At 46.5% G+C, this 16,089-nt stretch overlaps 1 protein-coding gene across 4 annotated transcripts in view; it reads left to right on the top strand.

The window, feature by feature from the left end:
• The window catches only part of DESI2 (desumoylating isopeptidase 2), a 55,979-nt gene extending 43,218 nt beyond the window's left edge, over positions 1-12,761 (top strand). For 3 of the 4 annotated variants that reach the window (XM_046678890.1, XM_046678892.1, XM_046678893.1), the window contains exon 5: positions 9,329-12,761. In XM_046678890.1, coding sequence (XP_046534846.1) covers positions 9,329-9,562 — 234 coding nt within the window. In that variant the 3' untranslated portion in view covers positions 9,563-12,761. Of the gene's footprint in view, positions 1-213; positions 460-9,328 lie in introns of all 4 variants that reach the window. The other variant, XM_046678891.1, reaches the window with a different exon arrangement.
• Positions 12,762-16,089: the final 3,328 nt, after the last annotated feature.

The following is a 16,089-nucleotide window of genomic DNA, read 5'->3' as shown; positions in this document are numbered from 1 at the left end:
ATTTCTCCTATCTTGAAATTTTGTTCTACCGGCTTACCACACAGGCACTTAACTTGTCTTTTCAATTCTTGAACCCCAAGCAAAAGACCAAAAATAGATCAAAATTAAAGGACCTTAAAAAATAAAATGGAGAGAAGAAAGCAGAAGGTCGTAAAACTAGGTCTAGAGAATTAAATAGCACTTGAAACAGCTTCCCACCTTTCTGACTCTTAGCAAATGGCTGCAGTGACAGCATCAGGCCCTGCAGACCTTGTGAGAAGCGTCAAGGGGAAATGTGCTGCCTTCTCACTGAGCTCCCCCGCAGAGCTGCTGAGCTCCCCGGCCCCCTCCTCTCCCCTCGCGGCTTTCGTCGTGCAGCTTTGGACCGTTGCTGTGCTTCTCCAAGTATGTTTTGAGGACCAGCAGCAGCAGCATCACAGGAATTTGTGAAACAGGCACCCTTTCTGCACCACCACAGAGGTACTGAATTAGAATCTTCCTTTCAGCGTCATCTCAGATGATTCACATGAACCTGACGGTTGGAGAAGCACCACCAGTCTAGTGGGTCCTTTGATACCGCAGAGACGACCTAGTGATTTTCAGAGAAGAGAGAGGTGGTTCAGAGCTTTCTTGACCCTAGACATTACATTTGTAGGGATCGCATTCAGAGATCCATAGAATGTTAAAACTGGCAGGAGATTAGATAGCACTTAATCCAATCTGCTTGTTTTACAGACAAGGAAACAGTCCCCGATTGGGGAAATGACTTATCAACGGTGGTTATGGAGAACTCAGATTAGACCTTGACCTCTTAGTCCAATGCTGCTTATGCTTTATCATTCCTTCCTCTAGTTCTGATTTACCCTCTTTCCCAAATAAATTGATAGCTTTATTGAGCACCTGTAACACCACCGCAGCCCCAGTCTAACCCTGAAATCGTGTTACAGCTGGTGGCCCAAAGAGCAATTCTGGATGTCCCTGGAGCCATCTTTATAGGTCACAGTTTTCATTCTTTCCCCCATATAAGTGCTGAATTGTTAAAGAAACTGAGACTCAGAAGCTAAATGACTTAGCTAAGGCCACCCAGGTTGTTAGTGACAGAGCTGGAGACTAGAATTCTGGACAGTGAGGGGTACAAGGAGCTTTTAGTAAACCCCTTATAATCGAGGCTATTCTGAGGGGTCAAAAGTTACCTGTAGAATTAGAAAGTGAGAGATGAGTTCGAGGAGAGTTGACACGCTGGATGCTTGGCCATACTGGCCGAAGTACAGGACAAAAAGAAGGGCAGCCCACGTGATACCTTAGGCTTCTGTTCTCTCCTCCAGGCAGGAAGAGAAAAAGCCCCAAAGTTCCCAAAGTTGAACTTTGAGTGAGCCAAGAATGCTGAATGTTTGCAATGCTGTCACCTCCAAGTGAGAGGAAAAGTGGTTAAACCAGTTCCCAGGGCCAAGCAAAGTGACAGGCGGGTGGGGGCACTCCGTCTGTCTTTAGCCTCGCTGCTGCTGAGGCACTCCCCATGCCAGCCAGGATCTCCCCAGACAGCTGTAACGTTGGACCTGTGAGTGCTAAATTTACTGCCACAAGTTTGAGTAAATTTGCATTGGGGAAAGAAAGGGGAAATTTTTTAATGGCTTTGTCTTTTATGATTCTTGCATCTGTGGATATCTGATAGAAATGTTTTATGCTCGAGATGATACAGCGCTCATCTTGTCAGAACGCTGCAAAGAAAGAGTGTCAATGGGACCAGCTTCCTTGCTTTTTGCTGCAGTAGGATGGATGGAAATTTAAATCCATTTAAGTATTAAAAGAAAATGTCTCCATAACTGCTGGTCTTTACTATGATTTTTTGCCTATTGCAGCCTTTGGAAAAAGAGAGACAATGTAAAAAGAGAGACAATCTCCAGATGGAAGTATACTTTTAAAGTTTTCAAAAGCAGTTTTTAGTTGCTAATGAGCTCTTGTAAAATCAGATTCTGACCCACAGAGGCTGCTGATTTTTTTCAGCCTGATGTATTTTTGAGTGGGTCTGACAGAGGGCTTAAGAAAGCCTTGCTTATCACTTGACCTTAGAAACCTGGTTCTCTGGCCCTGCAGTCTTGGCTCTACTGCTGCCAAAGAACAGCCCTGGGCTTTCTTTGAAATCATGAATTCACTATTCCAATCGCCTGGACTTGAGTCTTAAGCTGAAACCTGACTGTGTGCTACACGCTGCTGTGTTTCAGCCTCAGCACGAGGTGGACTAAACTGAAAGCAGGGATAGGCTCAGGGGATAGGCTTCTACTTGGAACGAATGCAGATTTAGGACAGCGTGCATGGGCCCCTACACTGTAAAAACATGCATGTGGACTGAACTGTCTGGGTCGCTTGCAGGTCTGCATAGGAAAGGAGTTTTTTGTCTGCTGCAACCATCTGAATCAAGCTGCTGATCAGCTCTGTATTTCTAATATCGAGACTGATTGCATTCCTAACGTGATTTTTGCCAAAAGCTGTGAGTTGGGAGAAAGCACATCACCAGGACTGTGACCCCTCTGCCTACGCTTGACGGATCCTGCTCCCCCCTCCCTCTCCGGGATGATTCACTGCAGTTCACTTAATGACTTCCTGAATTAGTTGCGGTTTGCAGCAATGGACCAGGAGCCTAACTCAACTTCTCCCACCCTTTTCCTGGTGCACGCACCTTAGTTAGGCAGTTTGGTTACTAAATGCAGCTGTCCCGGAAACAGAATGCTCTTTTCTAGGCTGTTCACTAGATAAATGATCAGGATACAGGAGTGGGTGGCTGTATAAACCCATTTTGAAATTTTCTGAAAACCCGGGATTTAATCCTGACCGATGTCTAATATGATATGATTCCTAGCAGTTAGGTCTTGCTTGAAGGCAGGGACACGTTCCGAGAAACGTGTTGTTCATTGATTTTGTCACTATGCGAACATCGTAGAGTGCGCTTACACAGACCTGGATGGTATGGCCTACTACACACCTAGGCTGTGTGGTACTGATCTTCTGGGACCACCATCATATATGCAGTCTATCGTTGACCAAAATGTCCCTATGCAGTGCGTGACTCTACTGCCTTTTTCCTCTTTCTGAAGAAAAACCTCACATTCTGCCTTTCTAAGCTGCTGCAAGCATTTTGAATTCAAACAGGCCTATAAGCAAACAGACAGTGCTGAGCAAGAGACAGCAGAGGGTGGCCCCAGCTCTTGCACTTTCCACATAGAACACCTGCAGATGTCTTCCATACTGATGAGGCTGACAGCCTGCTGTCATAGACAAACAGAACTGTTTGACACTGACGGCCTTCCGGCAGTCCCTCTGAAACCAAGATTCAACTCATTTTTCAGACTAGATTGGAAACCCTAGAGCAGAAAGCCCTGTCTTAGTCCGTTTAGGCTGCTATCACAAAATACCATGGACGGGGTGGCTTATCAACAATGAAAATTAACTTCTCCAGTTCTGGAGGCTGGGGACGCCACGCGCTAGCAGATTTTGGTGTCTGGAGAGGGTCTGCTTCCTGGTTCATAGGCCATCTTCTTGTGTGCTCAGATGGTGGAAGGGGTGAGGGAGCTCTCAGCTCTCTTTTATAAGGACACTAATGCCGTTCATGAGGGCTCAGCCGTCATGACCTCACTCACCTTCCAAAGGCCCCACTTCCAAATACCATCACATTAGGAGTTAGGATTTCAACATGAATTTTGAGGGGACACATATTCCGTCTGTAGCAGGCCCCACAGTGCTCACTCACAGTGGGAAAGCACGTTGGGGGCCCTTTTAACTTGTACTGCCTGATGTGTGCGATGCCTGGGGTGCCCTTACATTGTGAACTCAGTGTGCCTTTTGGGATTTTCCTGCTTTTGTGTGCTCCCTGACTATCAGTGACATTGCCTCAGCCCTGAAAATCCTTCAGGTCAACTTCAGTTTACCGGCTAGAGTTGTGCTGTGCCTAAATTGATGCTGCAGGCCAGATACAGAAGGTTCACACCAAAACTTAAGGAGGAAGCCACCTGACTTTCTAAAATAAAGCTTGATGGTTAATGGTATTTGTTTTAACTGGTTAAGTCCAGGACCCCTGAAGGCTATAACTCACATCAGTATTTCAGGTTGGTCTCCTGCTGCCTGGGGTCCTTTGGTAATTTTTGCTGTGAGAACAGCTTGGCCAAGGGGGTAGACTGTGCAAAAAAATCAGCAAAACAGGCCTGAGGCTGCTGCTTACAAAGTCGGCCTTGGGTGGCATGTGAGAACTGGACTTCACAGGAGGGTTCCCGCCATTCCCCAAGTGGGTAGGAGGGGCTCACTGTGCCTAGCCTGTTTGTTCAAACAGTGTGATCTGTGCTAAGTACTCACTTGGTTCTGAGAATCTAAAATTTTCGTACATGCTAAGGAGGGGGTACCTGCATGACCAGGCCCAAATAAAGAGCCTAGACCCTGGCTCTCTAATGAGCTGCTCTAGTAGACATTTCACACTTGTTGTCACAACTTTTTACTGAAGTAATTAAGTGTGTCCTGTGTGACTCCACCAGGAGAGGACCTTGGAAGTCTTGTGCCTTGCTTGGGCTTGCCCCTGCACCTTTCCCTTGCTGACTTCGTTTTGTATCCTTTCACTGTAATAGATCGTGGCTGTGACTACAGCTGTATGCCCCTGACACAGTCCCCTAGCATTCCCCAAAGCTAACCAATTTTTTTTTAATTTAGTCTCATTATGGATTTCCCCTCCTTCCCAGATTTAAAAATATTTGATATGTTTCAGTTTGGTACAGTTAGTATTCTTGTCCTATCTTTGATGAATGGGAGCCTCTTTAAGTTGGTTCCTGAGTCTTTTGATATGGCCCTAATAATATTTGATTTTTGTTTTTTGGTATGGCAGAATGTTCCAGGCTCATCTATATATTGCGTACCTCAGAACTTTTTTTTTTTCTAATAGGAAACATTTAGAAACCTTAATCTGGACATTAGGGTTGCTCATTGCTACTGACCTGATATGGTTCTAGATCTCTTTTTTCCCAGGGACAGAGCTAGGATGTTTTTTTACAGGTTCACGGTGACGTTTCACCTTCAGCTTCAGGCTGTAGGATTTTTAGTTAAGCTCATCCACAGTGTGTCTGATTCTCTGCCCCGGGTGTAAAATCCCGGTTCTCAACAACAGCGTGATACTCGTTTGTTTTATCCTTCTGTACCTAAAACAGCCTTAAAATAGCATGTCACCAGTGCAACCAGCAATGTGATGACAGGAAAGTTGAAGTTCGCGGCAGTTCTTTCTGTCTTTAGAGTGTGGCTCAACAGAGATAACAGTGTTTCACAGTTAACTGGAATAATTTCTGTGTGGTTATGCCACCAACTCAGTACACAGTTAGGGCCCTCCGTTTCATTTATCCTTTTTTTGGTTGGGTGACGGGGCTGTGTTTTTGTTCAGTTTAATTTTGTGTTTTATAAAATCTTTCTTTCCATGGTTCCAAACTCAAATCTAAAAAAACAAAATGTGTTTATGGACGTCTAGCTTCTACACATCCACTGCCCTCTACTCTTCTTCCTTGGCCTCTAGAACTGTAAGAGAAAAAACATGAGTTGTTTTCAGTCCCTGAGTTTCTGGTAATCTGTTAAAGCAGCCATGGGGAGTCAATGCAGATGTCGGTCTTGGCCTCATGACCTAACTCCCTTCCAGAGCAGGATGGAAGTGGGGTGCTGCTGTAAGAAATACCTAAAAAGCTGGAAGTAGCTTTGGAATTAGGTGCTAGAGAAAAGCTGGAGCAATTTTGAGGAGGTATTGATAGAGGAAGCCTAGATTACCTTGAACAGACAGTTAATAGAAATAGAGGTATAAAAGGTGCTACCGGCAAAGGGTGAGAAGGAGATGAGGAACATGCTGCTGGAAACTGGAGGAAAGGGAGTCTTTGTGATATAGTGACAAAAGCTTAGCTGGATTTTATCCTACAGTTATATGGAAAGCAGAACCTAAGCAATAAACTTGGATATTTAGCTAAGGAGATTTCCAAGCAAAGTCTTGAAGATGTGGCCTGGGTTCTTCTTGCTGCTTATAGTAAAACATGAGAAGAAAGATAAATTGAGGGAAGAACTGTCAATGAAAAAGGAATCAGCACTTGATGATTCTGGAATTTCTCAGCCTACCCAGATTGCAGAAGATGCTAAAATTAGGAGCTTTACTGTTAGGAAAGCTCACTGTGGAGAGAAGGCCAAGGGTAGGACTGGGTCACTGTTTGCTGCTGCTGCACATTGTAAACATGCGGCTCACTGGTCCTTTCAGCCACCTCAGCAGAAGCCAGGAATCGAAGTAAGATTTCTCAGGGAAGATCTGTGGAGGAAGCTCTGGTCTAATAGTGAATCTCATGGCTACACAGGAGACTCACAGCATTTTTGAGGGTGTCGTATTAGCAGAAGCACAGCTTGGACTGAAAGGGACAGAGAGAGGACAGATGCTCTTGGAGTCCCAAAGTTCTACAGGCAGGAGAAAAGGATAACCTGAAGGTTCCACAAGGCAGAACTGAGGGCCACAGAGGAGGACGCCCAGGCCTTGAAACCTAATGGAGGTTGCCCAGTCAGATTTCACCATTGCTCGGAGCTAGTGATTCCTTTCTTCCTTCCATGTCCTCCCTTTTGGAATGGGAATGTCTTTAAGTTATTCTGTGCCTGTCCACCAGTATAGCTTAGGGACATCCTATACACACTTTCCTCTGCTTTGCTTTTTTCGCTTAACAGTGTATCCTGGAGTTCATGCTGTAGCAGTATGTAGAGAGATTCCTCATTTTTTTTCACAGCTGAATAGTCCTCATGGGGATGTATCAAAATGTTTTCAACCACTTTCCTACTGATCACATTTGGGTTATTTTTAGTCTTTTGCTGTTTACAAAAAGTGCTGTAATGAATAATCCTGTGCATACCTCTTTTCATATTTTTGCCAGTGTGTCTCTGGGATAGAGTCCTAGAAGAGGGATTAATTACTAAGTTGAAGCTTAAATGCAGCAACAATTTTGCTACATAAACCACATATTTTTTGACCACTACCCACAGTAAGAAATAGATTTTACATCATGACCCAGTATATACACACATTTATGCATAACTAAAACAAGTGTCACAATTATGCGATTACCTACAATCTATTTCATTTTAAAAATCCCAGGGGCTGGCCCAGTGGTGTAGTGGTCAGGTTCATGCACTCCACTTTGGCAGCCCAGGGTTCACGGGTTTGGATCCCAGGTCTGGACCTACACACCGCTCATCAAGCCACACTATGGCAGCATCCCACATAAAATAGAGGAAGACTGGCATAAATCTTAGCTCAGGGACAATCTTCCTCACCAAAAAAAAAAAAAGAAAAATTCAAGTTACAATGCTGAATGGCCTGCTAATGGATCTGGACTGAAAGTTTAAAAGACCTTGGCGTCATTGAGGATTACCATGCTTTTTCTGAAAGGGCCATATAGTAAATATTTTAGGCTTGTGGACTGTTCATGGACTCGTCTCTGCCTCTGCCGTTGTAGCCCAGGAAGCATAGGCAATGAATAACTGCATGGGCGTGGCTGTGTTTTAATAAAGTGTTATCTACAAAACAGATGGCTTTAGTTGACAGAGTTCTGCTGTAGGTTAATCAAGCCATACCCCCACGGATTGGGATGAAGTCAGCTTCCCTTAAAGCACATGGATATGTGGAGGAGGGTAAATTACTGAATAAGGTCAGGATTTAGGAAGTGGAAAGAGGGAATGGCTGTCAAGTAGTCCACATTAGCTCCTAATTAACCTGTCTTCCTGGTCATTGCTCCGTGGTTCACCTGCAGACATCCCTGAATACGTCTTGGGTGTAAACTACAGCGTTATCCTTGTTTGCCTGTGCATTTAGAGTAGGCAGATGGGGAGAGGATCATTGGGTCCTTGCGGCTTCCCCCAGATCTAGAGCCCGTACACATACTGCAAGTATTTTTAAGTACTGTCTGCCTCTCTCTGCCCCCAGGCTGATTAATCAGAAATGATCAACACATGCCGCCTTCCCTCAGGTGAGACCATCTCACTTGCCCTTTAGTTAAGACAGACAGAGAATATTAATGTCAATATAACCATTAAGGTTTAGGGCTGAACCTTTAGGAAGAAAATTTATGTTTCTTGATTATAGGTGCTGGCTTATATACATATTAGCTGATTTGGGGACGTAGGATACTTTGAAACCTCTTCTGAAGTCATCAACTAAGATAAGATAGATGGTACTTCCAGATCACATGCTCATAATCTTTGACAGGATCAGAGGCAAAAACGCCAAAGGGACAGCAGAGCTTGGACTCAGCTAAGCCCAGTGTTGCTGCAGAAGGGAAAGAGAGTAATAAAGAGTAAAGTCAGTATTAAAGACCCAGTTCTTACTAGTGCATACAGGGAAAGGATGCAGAGTCGGGGTGGTGGGGGAGGGGCCCTTAGGGGCCTAAGGACAGGGTAAGGGCGGGAGGCGGGCGAGGAGCTGCAGCACATCGACAGCTGGGAGGGATCCCTCCTGGCCCCCATTTCTGCCTGTCACGCTCAGCAGGCTTTCGTGCCTTGTTCTGACCACAGCCCCACTTGTGCAACAGTCACAAAGCCAGGTCTTCGTCTGGGAAGGTGCTTCTTCACCAGTATGAGCTCCTTGGCAAAAGTGGTTCAAGGGCAGAGGAAAGGGGTAAAATGCAGGCCAGGAAAAATGGAGTGATAGGGGGCCAGTCCCCGTGGCCTAGTTAAGTCTGGTGCGCTCCACTTTGGCAGCCCAACTTTGTTCCTGGGCACAGGAACACCACTCATCTGTCAGTGGCCATGCTGTGGAGGCAGCTCACATACGAAAAGAGGAAGATAAGCAACAGATGTTAGCTCAGGGCAAATCTTCCTCAGCAAAAAAGCCAAAAAGAGAATGGAATGATAGAGACTGGAGGGAAGCAGGAAAGAATCTTTGAAAAAGGAGAACTCACAGATAGCAAAAATATCTAAGATTGACTGCTCCAACTGCTTGAACTTCTGTTACTCTAATAATATCTTGTGTTAACAAGAGTCTTTTCTTCTGTATTGTTCAAAGTACTTTTACATGTGTCTGAAAGCAATCAAGAGGATCAAAGAAGAAAGCCAAGTGAAACTAGCTTGATTTTACACATGTCAAAAGTAAGCAAGTTGACAAGGTCTTCAGAAAGGAAGGAATGGGGCCGACACTAGGGCCCAGGCTCCTGAGTTGGGAACTGCTTGTAAACCAAAGGCCTGAAAAAACCACCAAAGGCCAGTGTGCAGTGGCCTTTCTAGACCTCCGCCTCCCTCCCCCGCCCCCACTCCTTGGCGGTGGGCCAGATAAGCTTACCCTCCTACCTGATAGAAAACTCTTTCTCCTCTGCAGATTCTTTGTGGGAAGGAGATTCCGCGCTGGATCAATCGACTGGCCTACTTCAGCTCCTGTATACCCTTCCTACAGAGTTGCCTCCCAAAGGAGTGGCTCACTCCCGCAGCCCTGCAGTCCAGCGTCAGCCAGGAGCTCCAGGATGAACCGGAGGAAGCGGAGGACGCGGCCGCATCGGCTCCCATGGCGAGCACAGCAGCGGGCTCCAGACCCGGGCGCCACACTAAGCTATAAATGTCTCCAAAGTCACACATTCAGAACTGTCTCTGGCAGTTGAGTATCACGAGAGAAAAGTAAAACAGTAAGCGTCCTTTGGATATTTTGTATGCAAAGATGGCTCTCCCCCAAATCCCAGTTTTTCAGCTCAGGATTATATTTGTAATCAAAAGAATCACTTGGCGCAGGAGGGAGAACTTTATATGAAGCGGCCCTCTTTTTTTACCCACTTGTAAATTTGGATTTACTTCCTCTGTTTTTATACAAGCTCTGTTAAGTTATGTTTACAGTATTTTGTATCGCTGTTTACAAATCTTGCATGGACTCCTGCCACGGTGAAAGAAGAAAATCTTCACGTCTTCAAAAACTAGGCAGGTAATCTTTCTACACTTCCAACAATTCCCCGAGCTGTGGCATTAAATAATAGGCACACACAAGCACGGTTACAGTCACCGTCACCTGCTTAAGAATGGTCCTCTGGGTTTGTGTGTGTTGTTAACGTTTTGGCACGAGGATGCAGGGCGGTGAAGCAGCACACACACAGCCCTGCAGGCTTGGGACCTCAGCCTGCATGGGAGGTGGCCCGGCCCTGGGCCTCGTTCCTCTTAGCACTCCTTCCCACTCTGAGTAGCACATCCCCCGAGGTCCCGTTGAGTGGTGACTTTCATCCCAGATATCCATCTCCTAGGCAGGGTGGCACATTCTTGTGTCTGCCTGGTTTTGATGCCTCTGATTCTGTAATTAGGATGTTTTTCGTTAAAGATGTTCTTGCTAGTAACGAGTGTTTTGCACATGTGTTGGGAGCTTCATTTTTATCGTAATACATATTGTATCCTCCCTGCTCAGGATTTTGTTGACAGGGTAGGGATGTTCTATGTGGTAGCCCTCTGAGTAGCAGTGTGAGTTGACATTCAACTGCTTTTTAACTATTCAGGCTACCTTTTATACTACACCTTGAAAACTAGAGTCTAAAGTAACACTCTCCAAAAAGATACTTTGATATTTCACACATTTTCTGTACCGTATCAGAAAGCGTATGTTGGAGTTTGTCAGTTTATTATGGGAGTAGTTTCACCTCGTCACGGGAAGCGGCGTCTCATTGACCTCTTGTTGAAAACCATATTTGTGTGTCCTAAAATTCATCTTTTTCTGTTCTCTCAAATATGTGTCTCTTACATAACATACTCTAAGAATGGAATTGTCCCCACAGATGAGTCCTTGTTGGCAGAGAACCTTTCTACTCACGTCTACTCCCAGTTTGGCCCTTGGATGTAAGAACCCAGTCATTACATGTCAGATTCACTTCTTCTGCCTTAAGAATGAATGTCCTACGTAAAATATTGGATGCAGTGTATAAATTATCCAAGGCAGTGACTTCAGCTTTATATATATTGGTAGTTTTAAGGTCATTTACTTTTATTTAAACTTCTAGATCGGACTGTTTGCTATTGCTCTTTGTAGAGATACATATCTTTCAGTAAACTACATTTTTAACTTTTCCATAAGCAGATTTTGGTTCATTTTATCAACATAAGCACACCCTGTTTATATGGGAAATAAACCTTGGGTCTAAGCATTGACCTGAGGAAAATGAAGCCACTGAACCTAACGATGCTTCTGACTGTTCTGTTTCTGGAGAGGAAGGCCTTTACAAAGGATTCCCAGTTCTTTAGGGAGCAGAGCACTTGTTTTAAGAGATGTGACAGAGAAGAAAGGAATAGATGATCTTTATGAAAGTTAACTTTCTTTAGGTCTAAAAATGAGATTCAAAATTCAGACTCTAGTAGTGAATTTGTTCACTAAAAGAAGGGTCTTATCACCAAAACCCAGGTTTGTGAACAGTGTTTGATGCAGTTTGCTTGGGATTTTTTTTTAATAATGTAGGGGACCACTTTTTTCTAATCCATTAAAATGCACGTGATTTAAATGTGGGCTGTTGACACCCATGAAGGAGTGCCATTAGTTGGACATTTCAGGTGAAAAGCCAGGAACATCCCATGTGTGCTTATCCAGAATCCACCTCAGCACACAAATGCTTTTATTGTTATTTTGTTGTATTTACTTTGATCTGCAGCATTTGGAGTTCAAAAATAGCATAAAGGGTCCTAGTAGAAATAAGTAGTGACCTAAGGCCAATTATCATACTGACCATCAGCAGGTAGAATCCTGGCCATGAGATTGCTTGCAATCTGATGCTACCTGAAGTTGAGAAATAAATGTCTTTACTTTAGAAAATCTCGTTTAAGTCAGTTCCTTCTCTACAATTCAAAATTGAGAAGGAATTTAATTAACTAGCATTTAACCAGCCTTTTCTTGCCCTTGGAGGACAGGAATCTTGTTCTCAACCTGATCTGTGTTAAGAAAAGTCCTTTATCAAAAGTCTAGTCCCTGAGATAGATGCAATATGATGAGTCAGGTATTCTTTGTAGTTGTAACCAAGCAAAACATGCTTCTCACGGTGGGTTGGACAGTAATACAGTGCTAGAATGTCAGAAGCTGCAAGTTTCTACTGTTAGTTTTCGATGCCCGGAAGGGTTTTTTTCAACTCTAAGAAAGGGGCCTCAGCTTTGGAACGTGTGGCCTGTGGGCTTGCAGGCAGCGCTGATGCCTGAGCTCGGCCGCACAGCACTCGTGCGAGTCCCTACACCAGCATTTGTGCAGAGCAGGGCTCTGGATCAGCCGGCTGCCGGCGCTGCGTGCAAGGGGAGGCGCAGCACGCGGACAGCCGGACTCTGTCTCCACGGCTGCTTCCAGCACGAAGCAGGCAGAAACACTTTCACTGCTTCAGGGTTCCGGTCTGTCTCTTTCTCATGGCTCTATTCCTGTGAGATACTCTGTCATTTTGATACAGGCTCTATTTTCTTTCACTGACTAAGTTTGAAAGACTTGGGTTTTGTTTAGCACGCTGGCCATACTGCCGCTGTACCCCTTCTCTTCAGTATGGTCTTAGAGTGCAGCTCAGTTATTAGACTTCTGTTGTCGACTCAGTCAATACACATACATCTTCCTTGTTTGAAAGGTGTTACAGCTGTTACAGAATCTTCATGAACCTGAAGATAATTTCTTGTGAAGCTGTATGCAAATGTACTGTCATTCATAGTGTTTTATATAAAAAATACCAGGAATCTTCACTTTTGCTACCTTGATATAGCATTGGGCTATCTATCATGTTAACAACATTGAAATACATCAATTTATTAAAAAAATACTTTTATAAGAAATGTTTTACAGTGCTTTCTGACCTCTGGGAGACTGCAACTGTTATGTATCTGTGTTGGGGGCTGGGAGGTTATTTTTAAAACCCAATATTCCTCTTGTACTCACACGTACATTGACTCACGTGTACTCCTCTTGAGGTCAAGTCCATGGGACAACTCCTGAGCTGCCACAGAGCATAACCACGCCCCCTCACAGGCAGTAGGTGCCAGCCCCTGCTTCTGGGGAAGGGAGGAGATGCCCTCTCTTCCCTGCCTGGGAGCGCAGAGACCCGCAGAGGAATAGCCCCGCTGGAGCACTGGCGCACACCCCGCAGCCCCGTCTCATGCTACAAGCAGGAGCCTGGGTGCCCGGCTCAGATTCCTGCAAACACGAGCTTCTGCTTAGCGGACCCTTCCCCCTTCTCCACTGGCCTCTATGTACCTAGCTGAGGAATCGTTCCCTCTACTAATTCAGAAACTTCTCTTGAATTAACTGTTGTTCAGTAAATGACGGCGGTCTTTCGCGGTCTCTCAGTGCCTGTCCACTCTGCTAAGTAGGAATGATCCACTGCTCTTTGTTCTCACTCAAGGCCAGGAACCAAAGGGGGACTCCCCCCGGGTCTAAGCAGGCTCCTAACAAGGGGGTCACAAGCTCAGATCTGGAGAAGCAACTGGTCTTGCCTGTAGAAAAGATGACAAATATACTGAGGGACAGCCGTCTTCCTTTTTTCCCTTATCTGCTCCTGCTTCTCACCCAGATGCTGGCCTTCTTCTAAATTTGCAGGAGTCTGTGCTAATAAAGATTAACGGCTTCCTGCTCCACTTTCTGAGAGGTGAATTAGAGGCAGGCAGCTACTTATTTCCTTATGGATTCGAGCCCAGAGAACTGCTGAGCCCTCTCAAGCTTCTCCCTTTGATCCCTTCCCCCAAAGGAAAATCCCACAGAGGATCCGACCTTGACCCTACGCCCAGAAGTGTGAAGGCTCCTTGTCAAGGCAGGGGCAAGCTGAGGGAAGTTAAGAAGGGCCTCTCTCCACGTGGTCGAGGAGGCCTTCACTTCCAGACAGGCTGGGCGGGCGCGCCTGTCCCCTGCAGCCGTGCCTGGGCTAGAAGGGCTTTCGTGGTCCCACGAAGGAACGTGCCACTGCTAGGCTATCTCCCCTGAGCTCCTCCCTGACCCCTGACCCCTCACATGGGAATGGTTGCCAGTTCTACTAAACGCTCTTGCCTCTCATTGGTCCTCAGGGAAGCCACTGGGTGCCAAGCTCTTTCCTTCACACCCCTGACTCCCACTGACCAGTGGGACTTAGTGCCTGGGCAGCCTTCAGGTGCTTCTGAGGCTGCAGCCATGCAGAGGGAGCCACGTGCCTCAAGAGGCTGTCAGAGCCTTGGAGACAAGCAGACCAGGGCTGGGGTTACCAGTCAGTAAGCCAGACTCCTGGAGCGGGGGTCAGGCCTGCTCTGCCCACTCTGCCCTGGAAAAGGCGGAAGCACTGGGGAAGGCAGTGACAAACTAGTCTATGCAGGACCCTCAGGGTAGGAGGCCAGTGATAATCCACCCGAAAAGGTACAGAGGTTTTCAGATCACAAAACTGAAATAAGAAAGACTACTGGAGCCAGGGCTGCCAGACTCTGGCCTAAACAAAGAGAAGACGACTCTCAGGCCTTGTCCTCCCCCAGGATCAGTGAGCGGCTGCTGTGCCTCCTGGAGGGCAGTCAATAATCCACAGAAGGCCGGTGTCCCCACAAATGTGCTTTATGTTGTCACCTTCAGTCTGGGAAGACAGTGGGTTTTGTGGACAAGACGGAGGAGAAAAAGAAATCTCACTGTAGTCCTCCTGTGTGCTCCTTGGGCTGTTCTGGGTACCTTAGTCGCATTATTTCACTAATTATCACAACAGGGGGGCCTTAGTCCCATGTTACACAGACAAGTGAGCGGTTCAGTTATTAGCACAAGACCACACAGGTGGCACAGGAAAAGCCCGTATGTGAACCCAGCCAGTTGCAAACCTACTCTCCCTTCGAGCATACTGCTTTTCTGAGACAGAGAATCCCAGACCCACGCCATACCTGCCGAATCAGAATCAGCGTCTTAACAAGATTCCCAGGGGTTTACGGATACATGAAAGTTTGAGAAGCACTGCTCTATTCCATAGGACGCGATTCTGTACGATTCAAGCCTACTCTGCGCATAGAAATGAGAATTTCCTAGATGACACGTGGATGTCTGAAGGACCTGGGAGTAGCCTCCCCTCCAAAATTCAGGAGAGGTGTGATGCGAGTTTCTAAATGTTTCCTGGGTTTGTCTGAATCCATATACGCTGCCCTTTGCGATTGCTACAGGGAGCAGTTCCCGGGGAGCCCGTGCTGCAGGCACTAAGGATTCTGCACTACTGTGAACTGACTATCCGCCTTCCTGTGAGAGGGCGCCAGGGCTCCACCCATCTTGGGGCGTCCCCACTGATTGGCTTCAGTCGTCGTCAGAACACCAAGCTCTTGGGTGATCCATCCCCGGATCCTCATCCCCAGCTGCTCTGAGTGCCCCCATCTGACCAGCCCTGCTCTTCATCCTTCCTGCCCTCCTTCCAGGGGGCCCCCCATAGCCTCCACTTTTTCAGATGCTTCCCTCTCTGCTTTGTCTGAAACCCACGGTCGCTCCCTCAGGGTTTGCGCCCTCCAGCTCCCATTGCTGCTTCCAAATAATTTCCCCTCTTTCCTTCCAAACCTCCAGCTCCACCGACCCCGTGCGCTCCAGTTCTGCCAGCTGCTCCCCTCATCGCTGTCATCTGCTCTCTCTCTTCCCGCGGTCTTCCTCCACCCTTTTCCTGTCATCATTGTCAGTGACTTCGAGCTCACACAGATGACTCCTCCAACATCCTCGCCCATGTGTGCTGCTGAGCCAGGGCTCTGTTGCCATTTCGCGTAGGACAGTTCCTCGAGCCAGACAGTCCTCCCATTACAAGACATGGCATCTCTGCTCCCTGTCCACTGATCGCCGGCATTTTACCCCCTCCACAGTCCCTGCCACACCAAAGGTCCTCACACATTTTGCCCCCAGGGGGTAAACAGGCCTGTCCTCGATTGAGAACCACTGTCAGTTTCAGTCTCTTGATCTCCTCACTTCCACCATGCACGCAAACCTGACTGGTCATCGCCAGTCACGGAACGACTGCTGACATCTTCATTCAAGCCTCTGACCACTGCCTCCCCTCCCGGCTCACCATGTCACACACACCGCAACGAGTCTGGCCCAGCAAGACCCCAAATCCATTAAACCCAGTGCTTGTTTAACTAAGATCACTCCCTCCCCATCTTCATTTTTCTCCTCACCCAACCTAAACTCCATGG

Source organism: Equus quagga, chromosome 12 (genome assembly GCF_021613505.1).
Source record: "Equus quagga isolate Etosha38 chromosome 12, UCLA_HA_Equagga_1.0, whole genome shotgun sequence".
NCBI classification, from domain to species: Eukaryota; Metazoa; Chordata; class Mammalia; order Perissodactyla; family Equidae; genus Equus; species Equus quagga.
Note: the sequence above shows the minus strand (reverse complement) of the source record. Positions and strands in the feature narration are given on the sequence as shown.